An 18,970-nucleotide genomic window follows, 5' to 3' on the forward strand; every position below is an offset into this window, starting at 1 on the left:
GCTTAGTCTTACATGTCAAATGATATGAGCTGCATAGAAGTGACAGCTTATTATACCTTCAATAACATTTGCTGTGACAGTCACATTGAAAAAACATATTTGTGACTTCAGAAATTTATTTATGTAGGAGCCTAAAAATGAGAGAGAACAATATTTTCATACTTCCTTAAACATGCAGGTTTGCCACTTTGTCCAGGAAAGTTGAAATGATTACTATGACTCTGACTAGTCTGGACAGAAAGGCTTCTGCACTATCACAGCCTATAATTTCTTTCCTGAAAATCTAGAAGAAGGCCAAAGGAGCACTGCTTTTCAGGAGAAGAAGGGACTGGGTGTAACGCATTCAAGTCAGAATGTTCATGTTAAGCTAAATATGCATCTTAAACAAAGCATGATTCCATATTACCCCTTTGGTCACTGTGCACGGGTGTACTGGAAATGAGTAGTTTATGGCTGTAAGAGTTAAGTGTAAGAGCAAACCTTTTAGTTCCCTCCAAAGAATGGACATTTCAAGATATAGTGGTGCTAGAAATAGCTACAGATCTGTTAGTTACTTGTTTCTTGGAAATCTATTGTGTATCTGAGACCTGTAAATTGACTGATCAGGTAGCTACTTTCCAAACAGGCTGGGAAGGGAACTTGCCTTTAAAAGCTGTGATTGGATTTTAGTTTTCTTACTTTGAGTCTGACTTTAGTTTTCTTAACTTGAGTCTGACTTCTCTTCAGCTTTTAAAGCATCTCCTTTAATGAACACACAGCAGTAGCAGAAAAGCGCCTTGGGATGGCACTCACTAGCTGGTGAGCCAAAGCATTCATGACAATTGAAAGCAGCACACTTTAAGGATATCTACTGCAAAACAACATTTCTATGAGAACACTTAGGATGGCTCTGCTTTGTTAGTAGAGTCTTAGATTTACCTTTATGATGTATTGGCAATAGTCTTTACCCCTGCAATTTCACAGGTTAATAGTTTAGTTATACTTAAATACAATTCCTCATGGACATTTCTCTATAAATCTTTATATTTAACTAAGCATTATTATAATATATATAGGCTTCAAAATAGGCAGGGAGAAATAAAAACTATTTACTTCCTTGCAAATTTTCCTACTCTGAAATGGCTTCTCATTTTTCATGCCACATTACAACTCAGTTGTTGTTTTCTCAGACAGGCAGGGAAACGATCTTGAAAGCATCTCCTGACATCTGCCTACAGATGAAGCTGGTTTTGAGAGATGCTTACCTCTTTGCTGTCTAAGCTGAAAAGGTGTGTTATAGGTACTGATTAATGATAATATGGAATATTAAGTAACTTCAGGCAAAATAGCCTTCATCTAGTTATTTGTTTGTTATGCATAAATTAAAAAGATGAAAGATTCAAAGCAAACATAAGTGCCTGTCTTCAGGAATTGCTCCAGTGAGAGAAAAGACAGACCTGATAAGACATTTAAGAACATTTTATTAACTTCCTCAAGAGCACCTTGCATCCATTAGCAGTTTTGCTATTCTAGATCATTAAGCTAATATTCAGAAACAGCCTAATGCATTTTGGACAAAATGAAAGGTATTGGCCAACCTGCTCCTGCCTGCTTTAAATGCTCAAAAGAGGATCAGTTTTAGGACTGCCTGCAGCATGGAATCTGTAATTGATGAAGTGATGAGAATAGATCCTTTGTCAAGTGGCAAGTGCATTAAAACCTACTGCCCTGTAGATGGGACCATAATGAGGTTTTCTCTACCACTGTTCCTGAATATTTAACTGGAGCACATCCATTGACTTTCATTTGTATGACTGGACTCATTAATATGTGGGAATTCAACTTACACAGAGAAAGTAGGATTTTTAAATAGAAACTTGGGAAAAAGGTTTAAAAACGAGATTATTCTTGAAGGATGAATTATACCAAATGAATGCTTTGCAATCAGGGATATAGTATGAAAGTACTCTTGGATTTTCTAATTCATTATTATGTTCATAGAAAGTGGATATATGAGATTCTATTCCACATTTTTGTACTTTTAAAATGCCTTGTCATGTGACAAGAGGTGACCATCACTGCATTTCTCATCTGCAGAGAAAAAGGATGAGAAGTGCCTCCCACACTAACAGGAATGATGGAGCAGTTTGCTACAAAAGGGAAGTTCCTCAGCATTTTTGAGGAAGTCTAGAGGCAGCTGTGTATTTTTGGGTGGCCATAAGAGAGAAGGGGAAAGAGTCACAGAGAAGATGGATAATTTTGTACTAGAATCATTCCAGCTGTTTGGTGTTTGTAGTGAGTTCATTTTAAATAACGGGCTTTTCTTATGGCATGCTTTCTACTAGAAATAAAAAGACATATCTGAATATAACAAAACAAGTTACTAAACATCCCTTGACCTCCAGAAATATATGCTTTGAGCCAAAATTTGTGTCCAAACATGAGACAGTCTCTATTTTATTCAAGTTGTTTTGTCAAATCCTGAAAGAATGTATTTTGCAAATAACTATGTTTAGTATGACCATGTGGTGCAACACTCAGTGGCAGAACTGTAAATCACTTTTTGGTCATTTAGAGTTTAGATGAAGGTTTGTGGCCTGTTTTTACCTCTTTCGAGGTGAGATTCTCCAAACACTTGAAGAAATGACTGGTGATAGTACTGGTCTTGAAATCCCAAATCTATCATTTGAGGCAGCGCAGCTCAGATGAGAAAGTACTTTTACCCTGAGCCAGTTCTAAAATAGATTATGTTGGCTGTGGTTCTGATAAAAAAAAAAGAGATCTGAGAAAATAAAGCATCATCAAATCTTCCTCTACATGGAATAACTGAAATAAGTGGTGGCAAACTGGACTTATCTGACTGGAGATTAATATGCTCTTTCTTACTGAAAGTTTCCAATTACCACTTCTGATGGGAATGAGAAAGAGCATGTTAATCCTGACAAACTACAGATTTGAGTAATCATTTCAGTGTCAGATCCAAGAAAGTATCATCTTTTCTCAATTAAAGACATATCTCTTACTTAGTCTGGAGTTTATGATGAGGATGCTATCTGTATGACTTTCCCTTTCTCTCAGCCATGTCTTCATGGGTATTATACAGAGAAATGCTATCAGCTAAAGGCATAAACACTCTAAAGAGACACTGTGTCACCCTTTGAGTTTGCTGTTGGTGGTCATAACCTTTGGACATATTTCTTTTTGTCAGTTGTTCAAATAAACTTTTTCTCGCTGCAAAGAATTATTTCAGGCTTTTCACAAAAGTATCTTTTGGTACAAGGAAGACCCATGCCCTTCAGACAAGAAGCATTTCCTTTAAAAATATTTACCAATTAAGGAATATAATTGCCCTTTCCCACAGTGTTGAGGCATCCTGATACAGCCTCATAACTTACAGCAAGACCAAAACCACACAGAGATTTCACAAAATCAAGGGCTGTGGTGCCTGGAGGGAGGGCAAAGCTGGGATGGAATTTCACTGTCTCAGTTTAAGTATCCAAGCAGAAAAAATTAAGAGCTTAGAGCTGGACACCTTATCAGTCAATTCAAAGGTAAATTACCCCAGAGCAATCTGCATGTCACTGCACACATACTGTGTCCTCTACCTGCTGATTAATTGAAATCACATTTAGCTTGTCTGCTTATATGTCACAATGCAATCATAGTAAACCAGACAGTAAACACATTAATTTGCATAAGGTTTACAGTTCTCTGGATGAACTAGATTACATACTTAATAATAAAAAGTTTTTTTTTTTAATGATTTTAGGGCAACTTAATTAAGCTAGTGCAACTTTTAAGAAAACAGGCAGGTTTTTCAAATTTCCAGAAGATGAACATCTTCCCAATGTTTAATCTTTATTCCTATGAAACATGTGCATAGATTTCTAGTTTTATAACAATACTTTTAATCTATATAAATTTTTCTGATTTTATATTCCGTTTTTCTTGAAGTGTATTACATTTTTAAAATTAAAATAATCTAACAGCATGAATACATCTATAGAACCTTCAGTTGCTTAAAAGTTCCTTTGACAGTAAGCCACTACAGTGGAGACCAGGAGAGACATAAGTCTAATGAAATGCAAGTTCCTCTTAATTACCAACAATATTTGAAAATCACAGTAGCAAAACTAATTAAAAACCCTCAAAATTTCAGCAAAGCTATTCCATGTGCTGATACTTGCACATCAGAGTAAACTTTATTGTTTTGGAGCCATGTACTGTGGATGGATGGCAATGAAAATAAAATTTGGCCGTTACAAAAAAATTCCATGTGAAGCTTGAAAATTCTACGTTTTGCCAGGCATTTGATACATTTTGAGTATACTACTGACTGTCAAATATTTACTTTATGCTTCACAAACAGAATTTGCTATCTAGGCTCAAAACTGAATAGTACCTCATACATTCAATCCTGTATTTTAAGTATGATGGGGAAAATGCCATGCCAGGAAAACACAAGAACAACTATAACATTATTCATTACTAGTATTAATTTGGAATATAAAACCATCAAGGTCTTCTGCAATGTGCTGAGATGAAACTGAAATTTCTCATCCCTTATGGGCAATCTTGTAATATTAAAACATATATCTTTTGTATAGATGTTTTGAAATACCCCATAGAAATTTAGATTTCTGCTATGGAAATCTAGAAGATGATTAATTGAACCTACAGAACTGGAATAATTCTGTGTACAATTACAGACCTTCAAAGAAGCACATAGAAATCAGCATTACACTATACAGGTTGATAGTATGTTTATCCTTTTGAGTTTTTATTGGTCCCTTTTAAAAAAAGAGCTGCTCTGTAGTAACTTATTTCTTTAGGCAACCTGGTGGCACACAGTAACAGATGAGGTCTGTGTTTTTAGAGGCAAATAGGTGCAAGACTTCAAACAGCCACTCCCTGCCCCAGTTCTTTAGGAAACCTCTGTGTGTGATGAACGTCTAAAAGTGAATTTACAGCTGGGGAGCGGAACACTGTCCTTTGTTCAGGGAACTCTTGGGGCTGAGAGCAACACAATAGTAAATACATTTAGCCAGCAAAAAACTCCTCTGGAGTCAGAAACAAATTAAATCTGCATGCCTGTTCTTGCTTCACTAGACTGGAAAAATGTGGCTATGACACTGTGATTAAAAAACAAATGCAGACACACTGCAACCATTGCCTAGCTGCCAAAAACACAGTTTTACAGAACTATCAGCAAAATTGTCCAGAAGCCAAATTTTTAACCACTGAGGAAATTTGTGCTCTCAAAATAGCTCAGGCTACTTTGTTCCATTAACTGCTCTACATAATTAAAGATACTGCTCACAAAAAAGATAGAATTAAACACTAGTGCATTTTTTCTTCCATTCTCCCTTTTATTATTGCTTTTATGTAAAGAGTAGCCAAATGTGTAATAATAATTGCTGTTTTATAATGTCTTATTCATGGCAAAACAGTCTGGTTTGCAGAGGGGCAAGGGATTAGGGCCAATATGTGTGATTTTTATTTTGAAAATAATAAGAATGCTGGTGCTTGCATTTTTTACAATTCTTACATCAAAATACTTTTTACTATAAGTAGGACTTATACGTGTGTTACTTGCACATAAGGACTTCCTCTAGAGATTTATTAGTAATAAATGAAGAGCCTATATTAACAACCAGTTCTGAGATGGAGCATAAGAGCTATTCACTAGTGTGATAGGACAGTAACACTAATTTTAAACAAAGAATAATCTGTACTTCCTCAACCAATTAATTTTGAGATAATAAGGATTGAGGCCTTTATTCATGGAATCTATATATCACAGACTGCATGGGAAGAGACTGTATATTATACCTGTATAATATAATAATCTATATTATAATAATATAGATTATAATCTTTATTATAATAATGATATATATGTATAATAATATATAAAGGTATATAATAATATACCTATATTATTTCTGTGACAGGTTGCACAACCTAGATTTCTTCATCTAAAGGAAAAAACCCCTCTGTTATCACAGTGCTTCTAATCTTTCCCAGATCTATTGAGGAAGGCTTGCATATGAATAACAAAGACTGGGTTTTCCATACATATGAGCGTTTTATTAGTTTCCTAATTTAGGTAAGTTATGATTCTTTGCTCACTGAAGACAGTGGGAATCTCTCTGTTGATTTCAGTGGAGTCAGTCCAGGCCAGTTCTCCCTGGGCTTGGCTTTGCTTCATCGGCCAGGTGTTGTGACTGAAGATATCACATCAGTCATACTGTTTGCATCTTAAATTAGAACAGAACATAACAAATCCAATAACTGTATAGATTTAAACTGCATGTTTGTGTGCTACCAAACCCTAATGGAAGTTAGGAAAAAAACTTTTAAATCTGAAAGTAGGATTAATTATAAAGGAATGAGTCCAGCTTTACTTTACATACAAGGGATTTTCAGAACATGTAGCTACAGGATGCTGACACATAGTATTAATTATATTAGTGACAGAGCAATAGGGATTAATCTCAATATTCCAGACATATAAAATATGTTTTCAAATTGACCAGGTAGGATGTAAAGTCCAGAGGAAAGCCCAGTAACTTTTGAACTCTGATTTTGTTTCTATATTTTCCCCAAACTAAATTTGACAGTCGATGGGTGGTTTTGAAACAAGAAACTGAAGGTAACGTTTACTGCAATTTACTGGGAGGCTTCTCCCCCAAAACTGGCATCATATTAACAGCAGAGCTAATTTACAGTTCTGAAGATCAAATTGCACTGATCACCAAACAGAATATATGTAATGTGAGAAAAAATATTGCAACATATTTCTTAGAAAATCAGGCAGGAAAAACATCTATTCAGTCTTTCACTGGTTCAAAATTTACCTGCACTTAGAATTTTTGCATACTAATTTTTAATTAGTATGTTATGACTACAAAATGGCAACTGACCCAGTGTTGTATCCAGCAGAGATAATTACACAAAAGTTGTTTGATTGAGAACTTTGCTCTTTTATCACTGCAATCAATAGTAGGATAATTTTAGTCAGGGAAAGCTGACTCTTATCTAGGAAAAAAACATCAGAGAATTAAAAAAAAAAAGAAAAAAGTTTAAGATTTAAAATTTAAATATTTAATTAGGAGCATATGAAAGAACGTTTTTGTGTCTAAAGCTATTCTAGATATTTTGAAAACAGAAATATCCATGGATCATTACTGGCAGGGTTAGCTGTCTTCTTCCAAATGCAAGGAGTACATCTATGTTATGATTAACTTTTCTTTTTTTTCCCAATATTTTGTGTGTCAAGATTGTTCATCAAAAGAAACACACATCTTGTAATGAGAAAAAACACTTAGGCTCACTGCAAATCTGCATCATAAGTATCGTTGTTCTGTTATTTTTGCTTTGTATTAATCAACTGTTACTTTTATCTATTGTTAGCTTTGTTTTTGTTTCATCATTAAACATCACTGTGAAGGCAGAGATCTCAAAACTCTTCTTTCCATGAATTTGTGCTTGGGAATACATACCTGGCATGTTTAACATGCCACTGGACATCACAGAGTTTGCCTAGAGATTGTTTAGACTGCATTAACAGTCATATTGCAGCAGTAGTGTCTTCAGTGCAAGAAGTATTTGTTACTTATTTTAGGAACAATTTCCATGTCAACACTGCCACGGCATGATGTGAGCAGAATTTGTGATTATGCCTATTTATCCTTGCTCAGGTTTAAAAAGCAATGCAGTCAACGGAACTTCTAACCCCCATCTATAAATGCCAAGTAGCCACAGATTCAAACCTCCCAGCTGTAAATAAATGGGAAAAGCTCTTCCCTGTAAAATCAGGCTGAAGCCATTATGTTTGAAATCAAAGATACTAGATCTAAACAATATCTGCTCTGCTTTGCCAACTTCATATTTAAACAAGCTTGGGTGCAGAAGGATGCTGAAATTGCTATCTCTTATTTCCCTACACATTTTGAATTTTGCAAATAGATGCAAAAATAACTCCAAATGAAACATGATAGAGGCTAAATTGCCTCACAATGCCCTCAGCCTAATTAAGAACTGGGTACTTCAGCAAGGATGAGCATGGAGCAGGACAGCAGAGTAAAATTTACTGCTCTCTCGAGCCTATAAAAGGAAATTCCTCAAAACCATAACATTTATGACAAATTACAAAACTTTAAACTATTTTTATTTAAAAATATTATTTTCACAACAGATCTGCTGAGATGCTTGCTTCCTCTTGGTGGACTATGTTTTCGAGTTCAAAAGGTGACATTACATTTTCCATGCACATTTAAGGTTATCTAGCCATAGTTCAAGCAGAGCCTCCCATCACTGCAGGGATAAATTGCCTGCTGCCTCCTCTTATTGCAGTTTACTACATTGCCTCAAGCTCTTCCCCATTAGGGTATAGCACACAGTATCTTATTGATTTTGGAAGGCATGCTAAGTGGCAAAGGCATGAATTTTCAAAGATAAGTGGCTTCACTCTAGTGTGAAATATCAGCTATAATTCATTCCTTTCCAGAAGTGGAAGAAATGCTGAAGAGCTAGGATATCCACACCCTGAGGTTAAGCACTAACACAGCACTCTGAGTCTGTTCCCAACTCTACCTTTGATCCTAATTTGAGATCTTCACTACTCTGGACCTTATTTTAATGTTTACTATTTGGAAGTGGAAAGGAGGGTGGAAGTGAAAGAGGAAGCAGAATTGAAGGAGGCACCACAAAGCCAATCTTTGTGCGCCTAAACTGGATAATGAGCAGTGATCACAGCACATTCGAAAACGCATGTCTCAGTGTGGATTTGTTTTAGTTTGAAATATTCATAATCATGTTTTGCTGTTACGAGGAACACAGTGCCTGAAACAAGACTAATACTGCAAATAATCTCAGAGACTATAGCAACAATTTCTTACAACAATAATTTCTTACAAATATAATCTTACAAAGATTACAACTATAATTTCCTTATAGAAATAAAATGGGGAATGAGACAAATTTGTTCACTAACAGAAGAAAGGAACCACTACAAGACAGTTGGAGTGAAACACCTAATGACATATTTTGCTTTGTGTTTCCATGCTATACAGCTGCTTTTACTATAGACTTAAGATAGTGCTTTACCATTACTGTTAGTGAAATGGTTTACCTAGCTTTGTTTGAAATATATGCACTAAGAATGAAAAATGAAAAAAAAGAGGGGCATTTTTGAACTGCTTTGAGGGTCTTCAAAGATTTTTTTGCCTCCCACACTTGTTGGGTTGAATCCTGTAGACTGGTCGCCTCCAAGTTCCCCACATTGATGCAAAAGTGCTCAGGAATTGAGAAGCTGAGTTATTTAATTAGAATACCTCATACATAAGATTAAAATTTCTATGGCACTGAATGAAACAATTGCTACACTGGCATAATTTTAGTTTTAATTTCTTTTCTGTAACCAAGACCAATGACTTTAACTGAAAACTAGTTGTAAATTTAAAAAAAATGGGGAGAGAAGCCAGATATAACCGCTGGCATGAGACAGGCATCCTGAAGTGATCCTAGGAATGGCAGGGGACAAAGAAAAGACATCTGGTTTCTCTGTCTCAGGAACATTGAGGCCTCTTTTCTTGTATTTTAAGCAAGATGAATAATCAAAACCAGAGTTACCCCAAAAAGATCTCCCCACTTCCCATGTGGGGAGTCATTGCAGAAAATCTCCTCAGAACATTCCCTATACTCAGAGAAGGAAGAGACTTTTTAACTGTACAACAAAGTATGACTGCAATATCAATTTTTGAGAAAACATTCCTGCTGCATATTACACTAATGCATTTCTAAATGAGAAGAGGAGGTCAAGATATGAGAAAAACATGAGCAGCATAGTTTTTCCCTGTAGATCCATACAATGACTCCTCATCTTTTGTAATTTAGGTTTTCAAAAATCAAGGCTAGCTCATTCTTGAATTACAATACACAGAAGAGGATTCAATATCACAGCTGAATTGTTTTGTATGTTCATTTCTATAGAAGAACACTAAGGCATTACTAAGGACTTTTTTATGCATTGCTTCAGAGTTCAGTATTAAATCACTCGCAGCACTCTCCCTGCTCACTGACAACCCATGTTACTTCTAATTGAATTTTTGAAATTGGTTATTCATAATCCAAGAATACCTCAGTTCTGTGTTAGTAATAAGATGAGATGCAAAGAGCTCTTTGATTAATGGTCTCAATGATCTTAAATTTCTTTTCCTACCTAAAAAATTCTATGATCCTATACTGTCTTGTAACTCCCATTACAAAACTGTATATATCCTAATTATTATCATATTAAGCTGTATCTTTCAGCAAGTCTTTGTACAATAGACTTTGTGGTATTATACAGAAATGAAATATGGATAAAGCAACTGTTTATTGTCCTTGGACTTCTTAAACATGAGAGGGCATCATCATTGGTAATTCCTGCTGCTGTAGGTCAAGATGACTTAAGAAAAAACAGAGCAAGCAATTTTCGTTCAGGACTTTGATTATTTACAACAGAAACTAGGTATATAGTACCAACAAATGGTATAAAACTACAAAATGATGCAGGTTCATTATATGGGATTAGAATTTAAAATCATTTTCATATGGAGTAAGACCCTGAAATTGCATAGGTATAATGAAAAGATACTTCACATAGGTACACAAATCAGCTTCACATGCAATGAGAACAACTACTTTCAAAACCTCATTGACTTTACTGAGAGTGCTGGTGAAAGATACCTTTACCATATTTTGTTTGAAATTTCTTTCACAAAATTTCTTTCAGTATAGATAGCATGGAATTTTCACTTAATATTTTAATTCTTTGCAGTCCTCCCTCCCAGATCTGATGGCCTGGATGCCAGACGTGCCTGTCTGGGACAGACAAACAGTTCAGCTGCTTGGCCCTGGGGGCTGGAGGCAGAGTGTGGGGCAGGGCATGGTGCACCTGGCTGTCCTCCATGGCTACAGGAAAACTACCAAGGAGTAGGAAGCCTGCTTCCCCCATCTGCCATGGATCAGCAGCTCTGGAGAGCACCTCTGAAATATCCAGGCTGTAAGTAAGGTGACAATAGCAGTAAATAAAATGTGCTAGGGTCCATTTTCTCTCCCTGTGGTCTTAGCTCACAACCAAATGGTGAAGCTCTCTCCTCACACAACACAGAGGCCCCTTTCCAGACTATCCCAGGGCTGTGCCACCTCTGAGCTGTGTCCAACACTGCATGGGAGATGCTGCTCAGCATGGACAAGAGCTATGCCAGGTCCATGCTCACAAAGAAGCAGCATGGACAGATAAGTGCCCATGCAAAGCCCTTCCTGGTTTGCAGTAGAGGCAAAGCCAGAGCCCACAAGCCAAGGCAAGATCACAGCTACCATCCAGAGGGGCGAGGAGTGACAAGGATCAAAACAGCAAGCACAAGAGACCTGGCTATGTGTACACCCTGGGATTTTCACATTCCCAACCACCAAAGCCTGCTGGTAGTGCAGTGTGCACAATACACTTACAGAAGCACATGTTTCTCCCAAATTAGGGCATAAATAATTACTGTAAAACCTTGAAAATTCTTCTAAATTCTATTTCCTTCATTAAGTCACATAAAGCTTTTCATATATCCTGTTGGAGCACACATCTAACACTCCTCATCTAACACTCTTTGAGAGATCACATACATCCATTTGTAGACATCAAAATGACATGTACAAAGAAGCTCAAAGCAGGGAAAAATTGGATACTGATAACTGATACCACATACAAAGAAAAATGTGGCTCACTCTTCTTTCCCTAGCAAATGGTTTGCTAGAGAAGGAGGGTGGCTTTATCAGCTAAAGCAGACCTGCTGCACCCTCTGCAAAGCATGCAACTTTCCTACTGCTGGCACTGCACAGCCTCCTGTTGGGTGTGAGCACTGCCTGGGTTTCAGTGACTACAGGTGCTAGGGACAAGGCACAGCCACAGCCACTCACCGCAGTTGTCTTCGTCAGCCCGATTCCCGCAGTCATCCTCACCATTACAGTGCAGCTGCTGGGGCAAGCACTTTGTGATATTGCCACATGGAAAGTAGCCCAGGGGGCACCTGGTGCCAGCTCCAGAAACATGGTCTTCCAAAGAGTCACAGATGACTAAATAGGAACAGAAAAAATACGTTTATTTTATGGTGTGTTTAAAGGTATTTGATACTATGCCTTTCTAAGTACTCATTTACATTTGAATGTGAATATAAAGCAACAAAAGTGTATTAATTTGTTGGACATGAAATTAAAACCAGGATATGAAGTACTTGTTAAACTTGTTAAATCTTCTATATTGTTAGCTAATTAAAATTCCATTTGATATAAAGCAAACAGGTAATACCTCCCTATTCTTCCTCAGAATAAGATCAAAATGTTAATTATACAAGACTAATGACCTAAGGCTACCATTTTAAAGGATTTTTTCACTATTTACTATAACGATATTCAAGATAAGCTACAGGTATTCCTGCCTTTGGAAGGGTGGTTGGAGTTAGATAATCTTTAGAGTCTCTTCCAACCCAAACCATTCTATGACATTGATTTGTGCTGAAATTTTAGATCCAGATAGATAAGCCCCTTTATACAAAGTCATATCTATATATGTTTGATTCTATTCCAATTTTAAATAAACTACTTGGTGTAAATGGATCAAGGATCAAAAAACAAGGAAACTAAGATGAAATCCATGACACAGTTTTGCTGAAAACTTAGTAAGACATTATGAAGGGGCCAGTTATGAATCCTTCAGAAGAGCTGTCAGTCTGATCCAAAAAACTGTGGAGATATTGGCCAGAATATATCAGTGTGAAGTTTAGACACACAGGCGCTGTTCTGCTGAGCCTGTGCTCTGTAGGAAGGAATTTCAGAGAACACAGGACTTCATTAAAGCAGTGCTGAGGGGAAAGGTAGAGAGATGCTGATGAGAGACAGTCAGAGTGGCTGGAGGACTCTGCCTGCCCTCTGTTATTCAGTTCCCTGTGCTGCAGAAGCTGCAATCACCCACATCTGCAGATGCACGATGCCTAACCAGTCCCGCCAGTGCACCTGAGGGACAAATTCTGCCATCACCATTTTTTTCCAAAAAAGAGTGACTTAACTACTGCTTCTGTAATGGATTGCAGGATGCCAAGTCAGATTTCTTCTTGTACAAGACCAACTTCCCAAGAGCATACTATGGAGAGGGGTTAAAATTACACTAGAATTAAATTTGTTCAGCCCACAATACGTTGGAAATGGAGAAAAGCATCATCAGGACAGAACACTTTCCAGTGTTCTTCACTTCCAAAGCTTCTCTAAACCTACCTAGTACCCTTCTGCAAGGCCCTGCTAATTTAATTTCTGAAGTACTTTCAAAAAGGAGTATAACTTTTTCTTAGAGCTACCATTTGACTTAATGCATACTGTTACAAAATACTCCAAAAATCAAATACAGATTTTATTTAAAATTTCATTGCGATCTTAGAGCACTTCAGATACTCTCTAAAAACTTTATTAACTGTGATGTGATGCTCGTTCAGATAGTAAACTGCTAATTCTGAAACATGCAATTATTTTTCCAGGCTATTTGCAAAGACAAAGTATAAATCTTTCACACAACTTTCCCAGATTAACAAGGAATCTTCTTGGAAAATGTCTAATTTTTTGCACTCATTTTTCTCTTGAACTAAGAGAAATCACCTGAAATTCAATCAATTACCTCAGATTCACAAAAATCCCTTCCAGAAGAACTTCCAGTTAAGCCCTTGACAATGTTTAAAACTCTGAAAAATTGGAATGTAAGAGCTGTAGCTGCAGAAAACGGAGATAAGTATCCTCTATATGTACAGAATTATCCTTGCTGTCAGAAGCATCCTGCATAGAAATTCTTATATTCCACCTAACCACCACTGAATGATTTAGAAAAGTTGATTTTCTTTTATCCACAAGTACATAACCCATGCAATTACGCAAAGATCATCAGCTCCTTAAGGCTTTTATGTATGGGTACCAAAAATAAAGCTACATCCTAATCACAGGGTGAATTCACACTTGCATATTGTTCATAAATTTCTCTGCTGCTCTCTGCTTGTATTCAGAACATTATGATTAACTTGTTCCACCCAAAAAGAAGTAGCAAGAAAAGCTTATGTAGGCATACTGTTAAGCAAACAGTGTATATGTACTACTTAGTGTCTTGAGTGTCTTTCTTAGCACAAAGCTGAGCAGGCAACTGAGGCTCCATTAAGAGCAATAATTACCTGTTACAATCTGGGTACCTACCAAACCATTGGTAAGAGACATCTGTATGGAAAAAACCACCATAAATGAAAACATCCCAAAGAGACCATCAAAAAACCTCTCACATTTTGTCAAGCTTTTTATCCTACATGCTAGAGACATATTTAGACTGATCTGAACCTTGTGCTTAAAGGGGCTGATCTCCATGCAATTTGAATTTCAAATGAAAGAATTTATCTTCTCACACTAGCATTCAATGGAATTTCACAGCATGTTCCAAAATTATTAATTATTCAAATAATATTAATCCCTGAACTAATAATGAATTTGCTGCTGCATTTTAGAAATCTGTACTTTGCCACAAAGAATAAGTGCCTCATGATGTTCAATGTTTTGAATTCTCAGTACATTTATAGCCTCGATGATATCTATTCTGAATCTCTGCATTATTCATTTGTGCTATGTTGGATTACCCTGGCGTGTAAATATCTGCCTGGGAAAGGAGACAACACAGCTTCAAAACTCAACAACTTCATCCCAGTTATAAAATCAGTGAAAGCACTGGTCTTTGTCCACTGACTTGTTAACATCACTTTGTTTATGCAAAAAAAGACAGAAGTTTGGACTCTGCTGATTGCAGGAGATTTATGTCTGGAAAAGCCCCCAGTTCTCTAGGGAAATATTTGGTAAAGCTGATGAAGGTAAGACAGAAGATAAGACAGTAAAAATTGTTGTAAAATGCTAGATAATATTCAAACAATTATCTTTCAGATTGAGGAAATTAAACTTCGGTCTTTTATGTGAGGAAAATAAAGATAGCAATCCAACAACAGCAATTAAAAATTATGATTATTGTTTTGCAAATACAGACTTTACTGACATTGGAGTTCACCATGACAAGATAATGATCTATCACTCCATCTTTGTGATGTGGTATTAAAGTTGTTGGCTTTTCTACATTTGATTGATTTTCCACTATGAAAAAATTGAACCACTCTTCTTGTATCGTGATTTTCTTTTTTTTGGCAGCTGAAAGATGAAAAGTGATAAACCCATGACAGACTTGCTTATCAGGTTTGCTTTCACAGATACCAAGTAAAAGAGCCTCTTCTTTATATACCTCGTAGAGAAAATCATCTCCCGCTTTCTGTGACACAGAGATAATTGCAGACATTTCACCTATTCTGCTCCAGAAAATTTCTTCTCATAACATTAAGCATAAATATTAAAATATTTGCAATGTTTTAACAAAAAGAGAAAAGAAATAGGTGAGCTGGTATCAGTACAGACAGCAAAATGGCAAAGAACTTCTTTCTGACACTTGTCTCAATACAGAAAAATGTTCTACTTAGCAGCATGTTCATGATACTGCAAATTAAATATTTCTGACTATTGTGTATTTAGGGTTCCCTGAAATCCCCCAGATTAATCTCAAATTTTCAAAAATAAAAGAAGAATTTCTGTTGTGCACTTTTTAAGCTTGTCCGGACTGGCTGCTTTGAGATGCTTATTGTTGTAAGACGCGTGCAGTGAGGAAGAAGGTGGAAAATTTTCCCTGTTTGTCTTTAAATACCTGACTGAGTTAACTCTGCTTCCCTTTGCTAAAGGAATAAGCATGAGTTGGGTTGTCATCTAGTAAATATGATAAGGCATTTAACTCTGTAGCATGGATGCAGAATCACTGGGGAGAGAACATGACAGCCCCTCTTTAAACAGTCGTAAAATGAAATCGAAAGAAGGAACGCATTTGGGAAAGCCAAGAACAAGATGTTCCCAGGACAACATGGCTTGGCTTCCAACTGAATTGATTAATTAGGCTTGCTAGTTTTGTGCATTCTTTGAAATACAGGGGTTGGGTCACAAGTGCTGTTTGAGAAACCAAATAAGGCACACGCGCACTATAAGAACACAGACTTAACACTTGGAGGTTCCGTAAAAGAAGCGAGGATGACTCCGTAAAGGGAACAGCTCTGGGCTGATGGGACTGAGCCATGAGCACCGAAACCATCCAAAGGCATTACTCATTGCTTGGTACCCTCTAGTCACACCAGTCTCAACTGTGCCTCATATAGGTTTAAATAAAGGCATATCGTAATACCAGGAAAATATTTATGTGTTTTCAAGAATTTGAATAGCATGAAGTCCAGTGTCATGAATCCAAAATGATTTGTGAGTTCCATCCGCCAAATAAGCTAACTTGTTTTTCCTCACTTTAAGTGAGTTAGCACTTCAAAAGTGTTGAGGAAATCCAATTGCTTTTTAAAAAGGCTCCTTAGATGCCAAGAACTGAGGAGTGATTATGGTACTGAAGAATCCATCCTGTATTTTTCCATTTTTCTGATGGAAAATTATTTTACCTACAGAAGCCCAAGTTCTTCAAATGCACTCATGCAAAACCAGTGGCACTTTTACACTCTTACATAACTTTTTTTAGTTGCTGTACTTCTAGACACAGTGGAAGATAGACTGGAGAAACAAAACACTGAAAATATTCTTGCTTTGATACAGAATGTTCTGTTCTAATAAAACAGAATCAACTCAGAAAATATTGAAGTTAAAATCAATTTCACCTGTAATTTTTGTGCTAGCTTGAATACTTCAAGCTGACAGTTGATTAAAAAAATATCCTGTTCTGCTGAATGGTATATTAAGGGCATGTGAAATGGTTTTGAAAAACCTTTAACATAACATAGAACAGGTCTCATAGGCCTCTTATCTTAATTTATAAAGATGAATCATCAGAACAAGGTTATAAAAGTTTACAACTATGAATTATTTAACCTTACATGATGTTTAATTAATTATTAAGAAAGAATAGAAGTGACTAGTGACTGAGCAGCTTTGATCAGATGTATCTGAATTACCAAATGACAAAAAAGAAGATACAACTTAAAAAGATATTTTTTAAAAAAATTGTTGTCTGAATTTGACCATTACAACAATATGTAGAAGTGAATGAAGAGATGGAGTTAATTCTTAGATTAATTTTCCTGGTTTTGTTCAGAATTTTCAGCTTTTTTCCCACTAAATATGGGATTTTTGAGTAATATATGACCGAGACAAGGATGAAGTTAGTCCATCATGTTTAAGGATAGAAATAAAAATTAACTTCTGCATAATTTCATTTATCATATTATGGATTTATTGGTGACAGTGCTTTTTTTTCTTCAAGTAATTTTATAAAGACTCTCCTAAAATTTTCTTTTAGGAAAAGCTTTCTAGTGATATCTGGGAAAATGTAACAGGATTCTCATATTATTAAATGTCAATAAAACTAAAATTTAAACTTTCCATGATAGCATATTGAAAATAGATTCCAGATTCATACAAGAACAAAATAGAGTTTATACACTTGTACTTTAGTGCTGTTAATGTACACACACTTGGGGTAACACCCTGGGCAAAATTTGTATACCAAAATAGACCTTGGTCTAGTGGCAATAGATTCTTTGGCATTAATCCTTGAGACAAAGTGTCTGTGGCTTAAAGGATTTAAATATATGTACAGGGCACTCAGAGAAGTGTAATCAAACTGCTATCACTGCACTGCCTTTTCTGTAATTTGTGCCTCTGCTTTGGTAGTTTTCCAGCCCTGAAGTCCATGACATTTTCTAAATGTATGTATTTATTGCATATGCATTGTGTTTTTAATTCTAGGTTTGACTGGGTGCAAGTGACACAGTGTCATTTATTATCAGTATGACAGATTCATTTCTAAAACACTAGAAATTGTTTTGAATATTTAGCTATTACCTTTGCAAACAGAAATACCCTTTCAGTTTTATTGCATGACATTTATCTTTAGCAAACTACATTCGATGTCAATCTAGGAATGTGTAGTACTTGAACTACACAACTAAGTTTATATTTGCTTCCATTAAATACAATATAGTGAAATGGATTTTAGCAAAAATGATGCATATATAATGACTCTTGCGCACCAATCTGGTAATTATCCTGGATTTTAATTTCATAAAGTACCTTCGTACCTTGCTGTGGATTACACAATGCTTTAATTTCAGAAGCATTTTCCAAACCAGAAAATTTGTGCTATCTTTTTTGAAAATAGCACCTCCAATCTCACAACAACCTCACTAGTAATCAGTTATGCCACAGATAATTCAGTCTAATGAATGCAGTTATAGGGTTGGAGGGTCCTTGCTGTCTAACTGCCAGATAAATCCACTCCAGGGCTGGAAACTGCCAGTAGAACAACTCAGGCTGGTGACATGGCACATTGCCACAGCAGTTGGCTTTTATACCTTTTAGTAATTTGTTGTTTTGTTCTGATTGCACAGAACTCAGAATAAGTGCATAAAGAACTGAAAGAGATAATACCTCTAAAAGCCTCAATATTAAGTAAAATAAGTTCAATCCAAACTCTCAAATTTTTTAGGGCTTTCCCAAAGGATGAGAGTTCAGTATAATACCTAACAAAGACACAAATTAATGAACAGGGCCAAATCTTTTTATTGCTCCACTTCCCCTCTTCTTTCTCTCCCCAAATAAACAGAATTTAAATGATATCTGACTATTATTTCTGTTTAGAAAAAAGTTCTATCTCCATATTCTGACATGATTTTCCAACAGAAAATACATCAAGGTAAGCTTTCCTTTGCCCCTGTGATTTTTGCCTCAGCGTTACTCCTCAATTTCACCAATTTCTCTTTCACAGCAGGGCAATATCAGGTTGAAAGCTGGCCATGGAAACACTGGGGTTTTGTTCAAATGGTGCCAGGCATTGAGTAGAAATGAAGGCACCAATCCA

At 36.1% G+C, this 18,970-nt stretch overlaps 1 protein-coding gene across 1 annotated transcript in view; it reads right to left on the reverse strand.

Annotated features, from left to right (window-relative positions):
- The window catches only part of RXFP1 (relaxin family peptide receptor 1), a 47,452-nt gene that overhangs the window by 18,505 nt on the left and 9,977 nt on the right, over positions 1-18,970 (reverse strand). The window contains exon 2 of the mRNA XM_063156302.1: positions 11,938-12,093. Coding sequence (XP_063012372.1) covers positions 11,938-12,093 — 156 coding nt within the window. The remainder of the gene's footprint in view (positions 1-11,937; positions 12,094-18,970) is intronic.

Source organism: Melospiza melodia, chromosome 5 (genome assembly GCF_035770615.1).
Source record: "Melospiza melodia melodia isolate bMelMel2 chromosome 5, bMelMel2.pri, whole genome shotgun sequence".
Classification (NCBI taxonomy): domain Eukaryota; kingdom Metazoa; phylum Chordata; class Aves; order Passeriformes; family Passerellidae; genus Melospiza; species Melospiza melodia.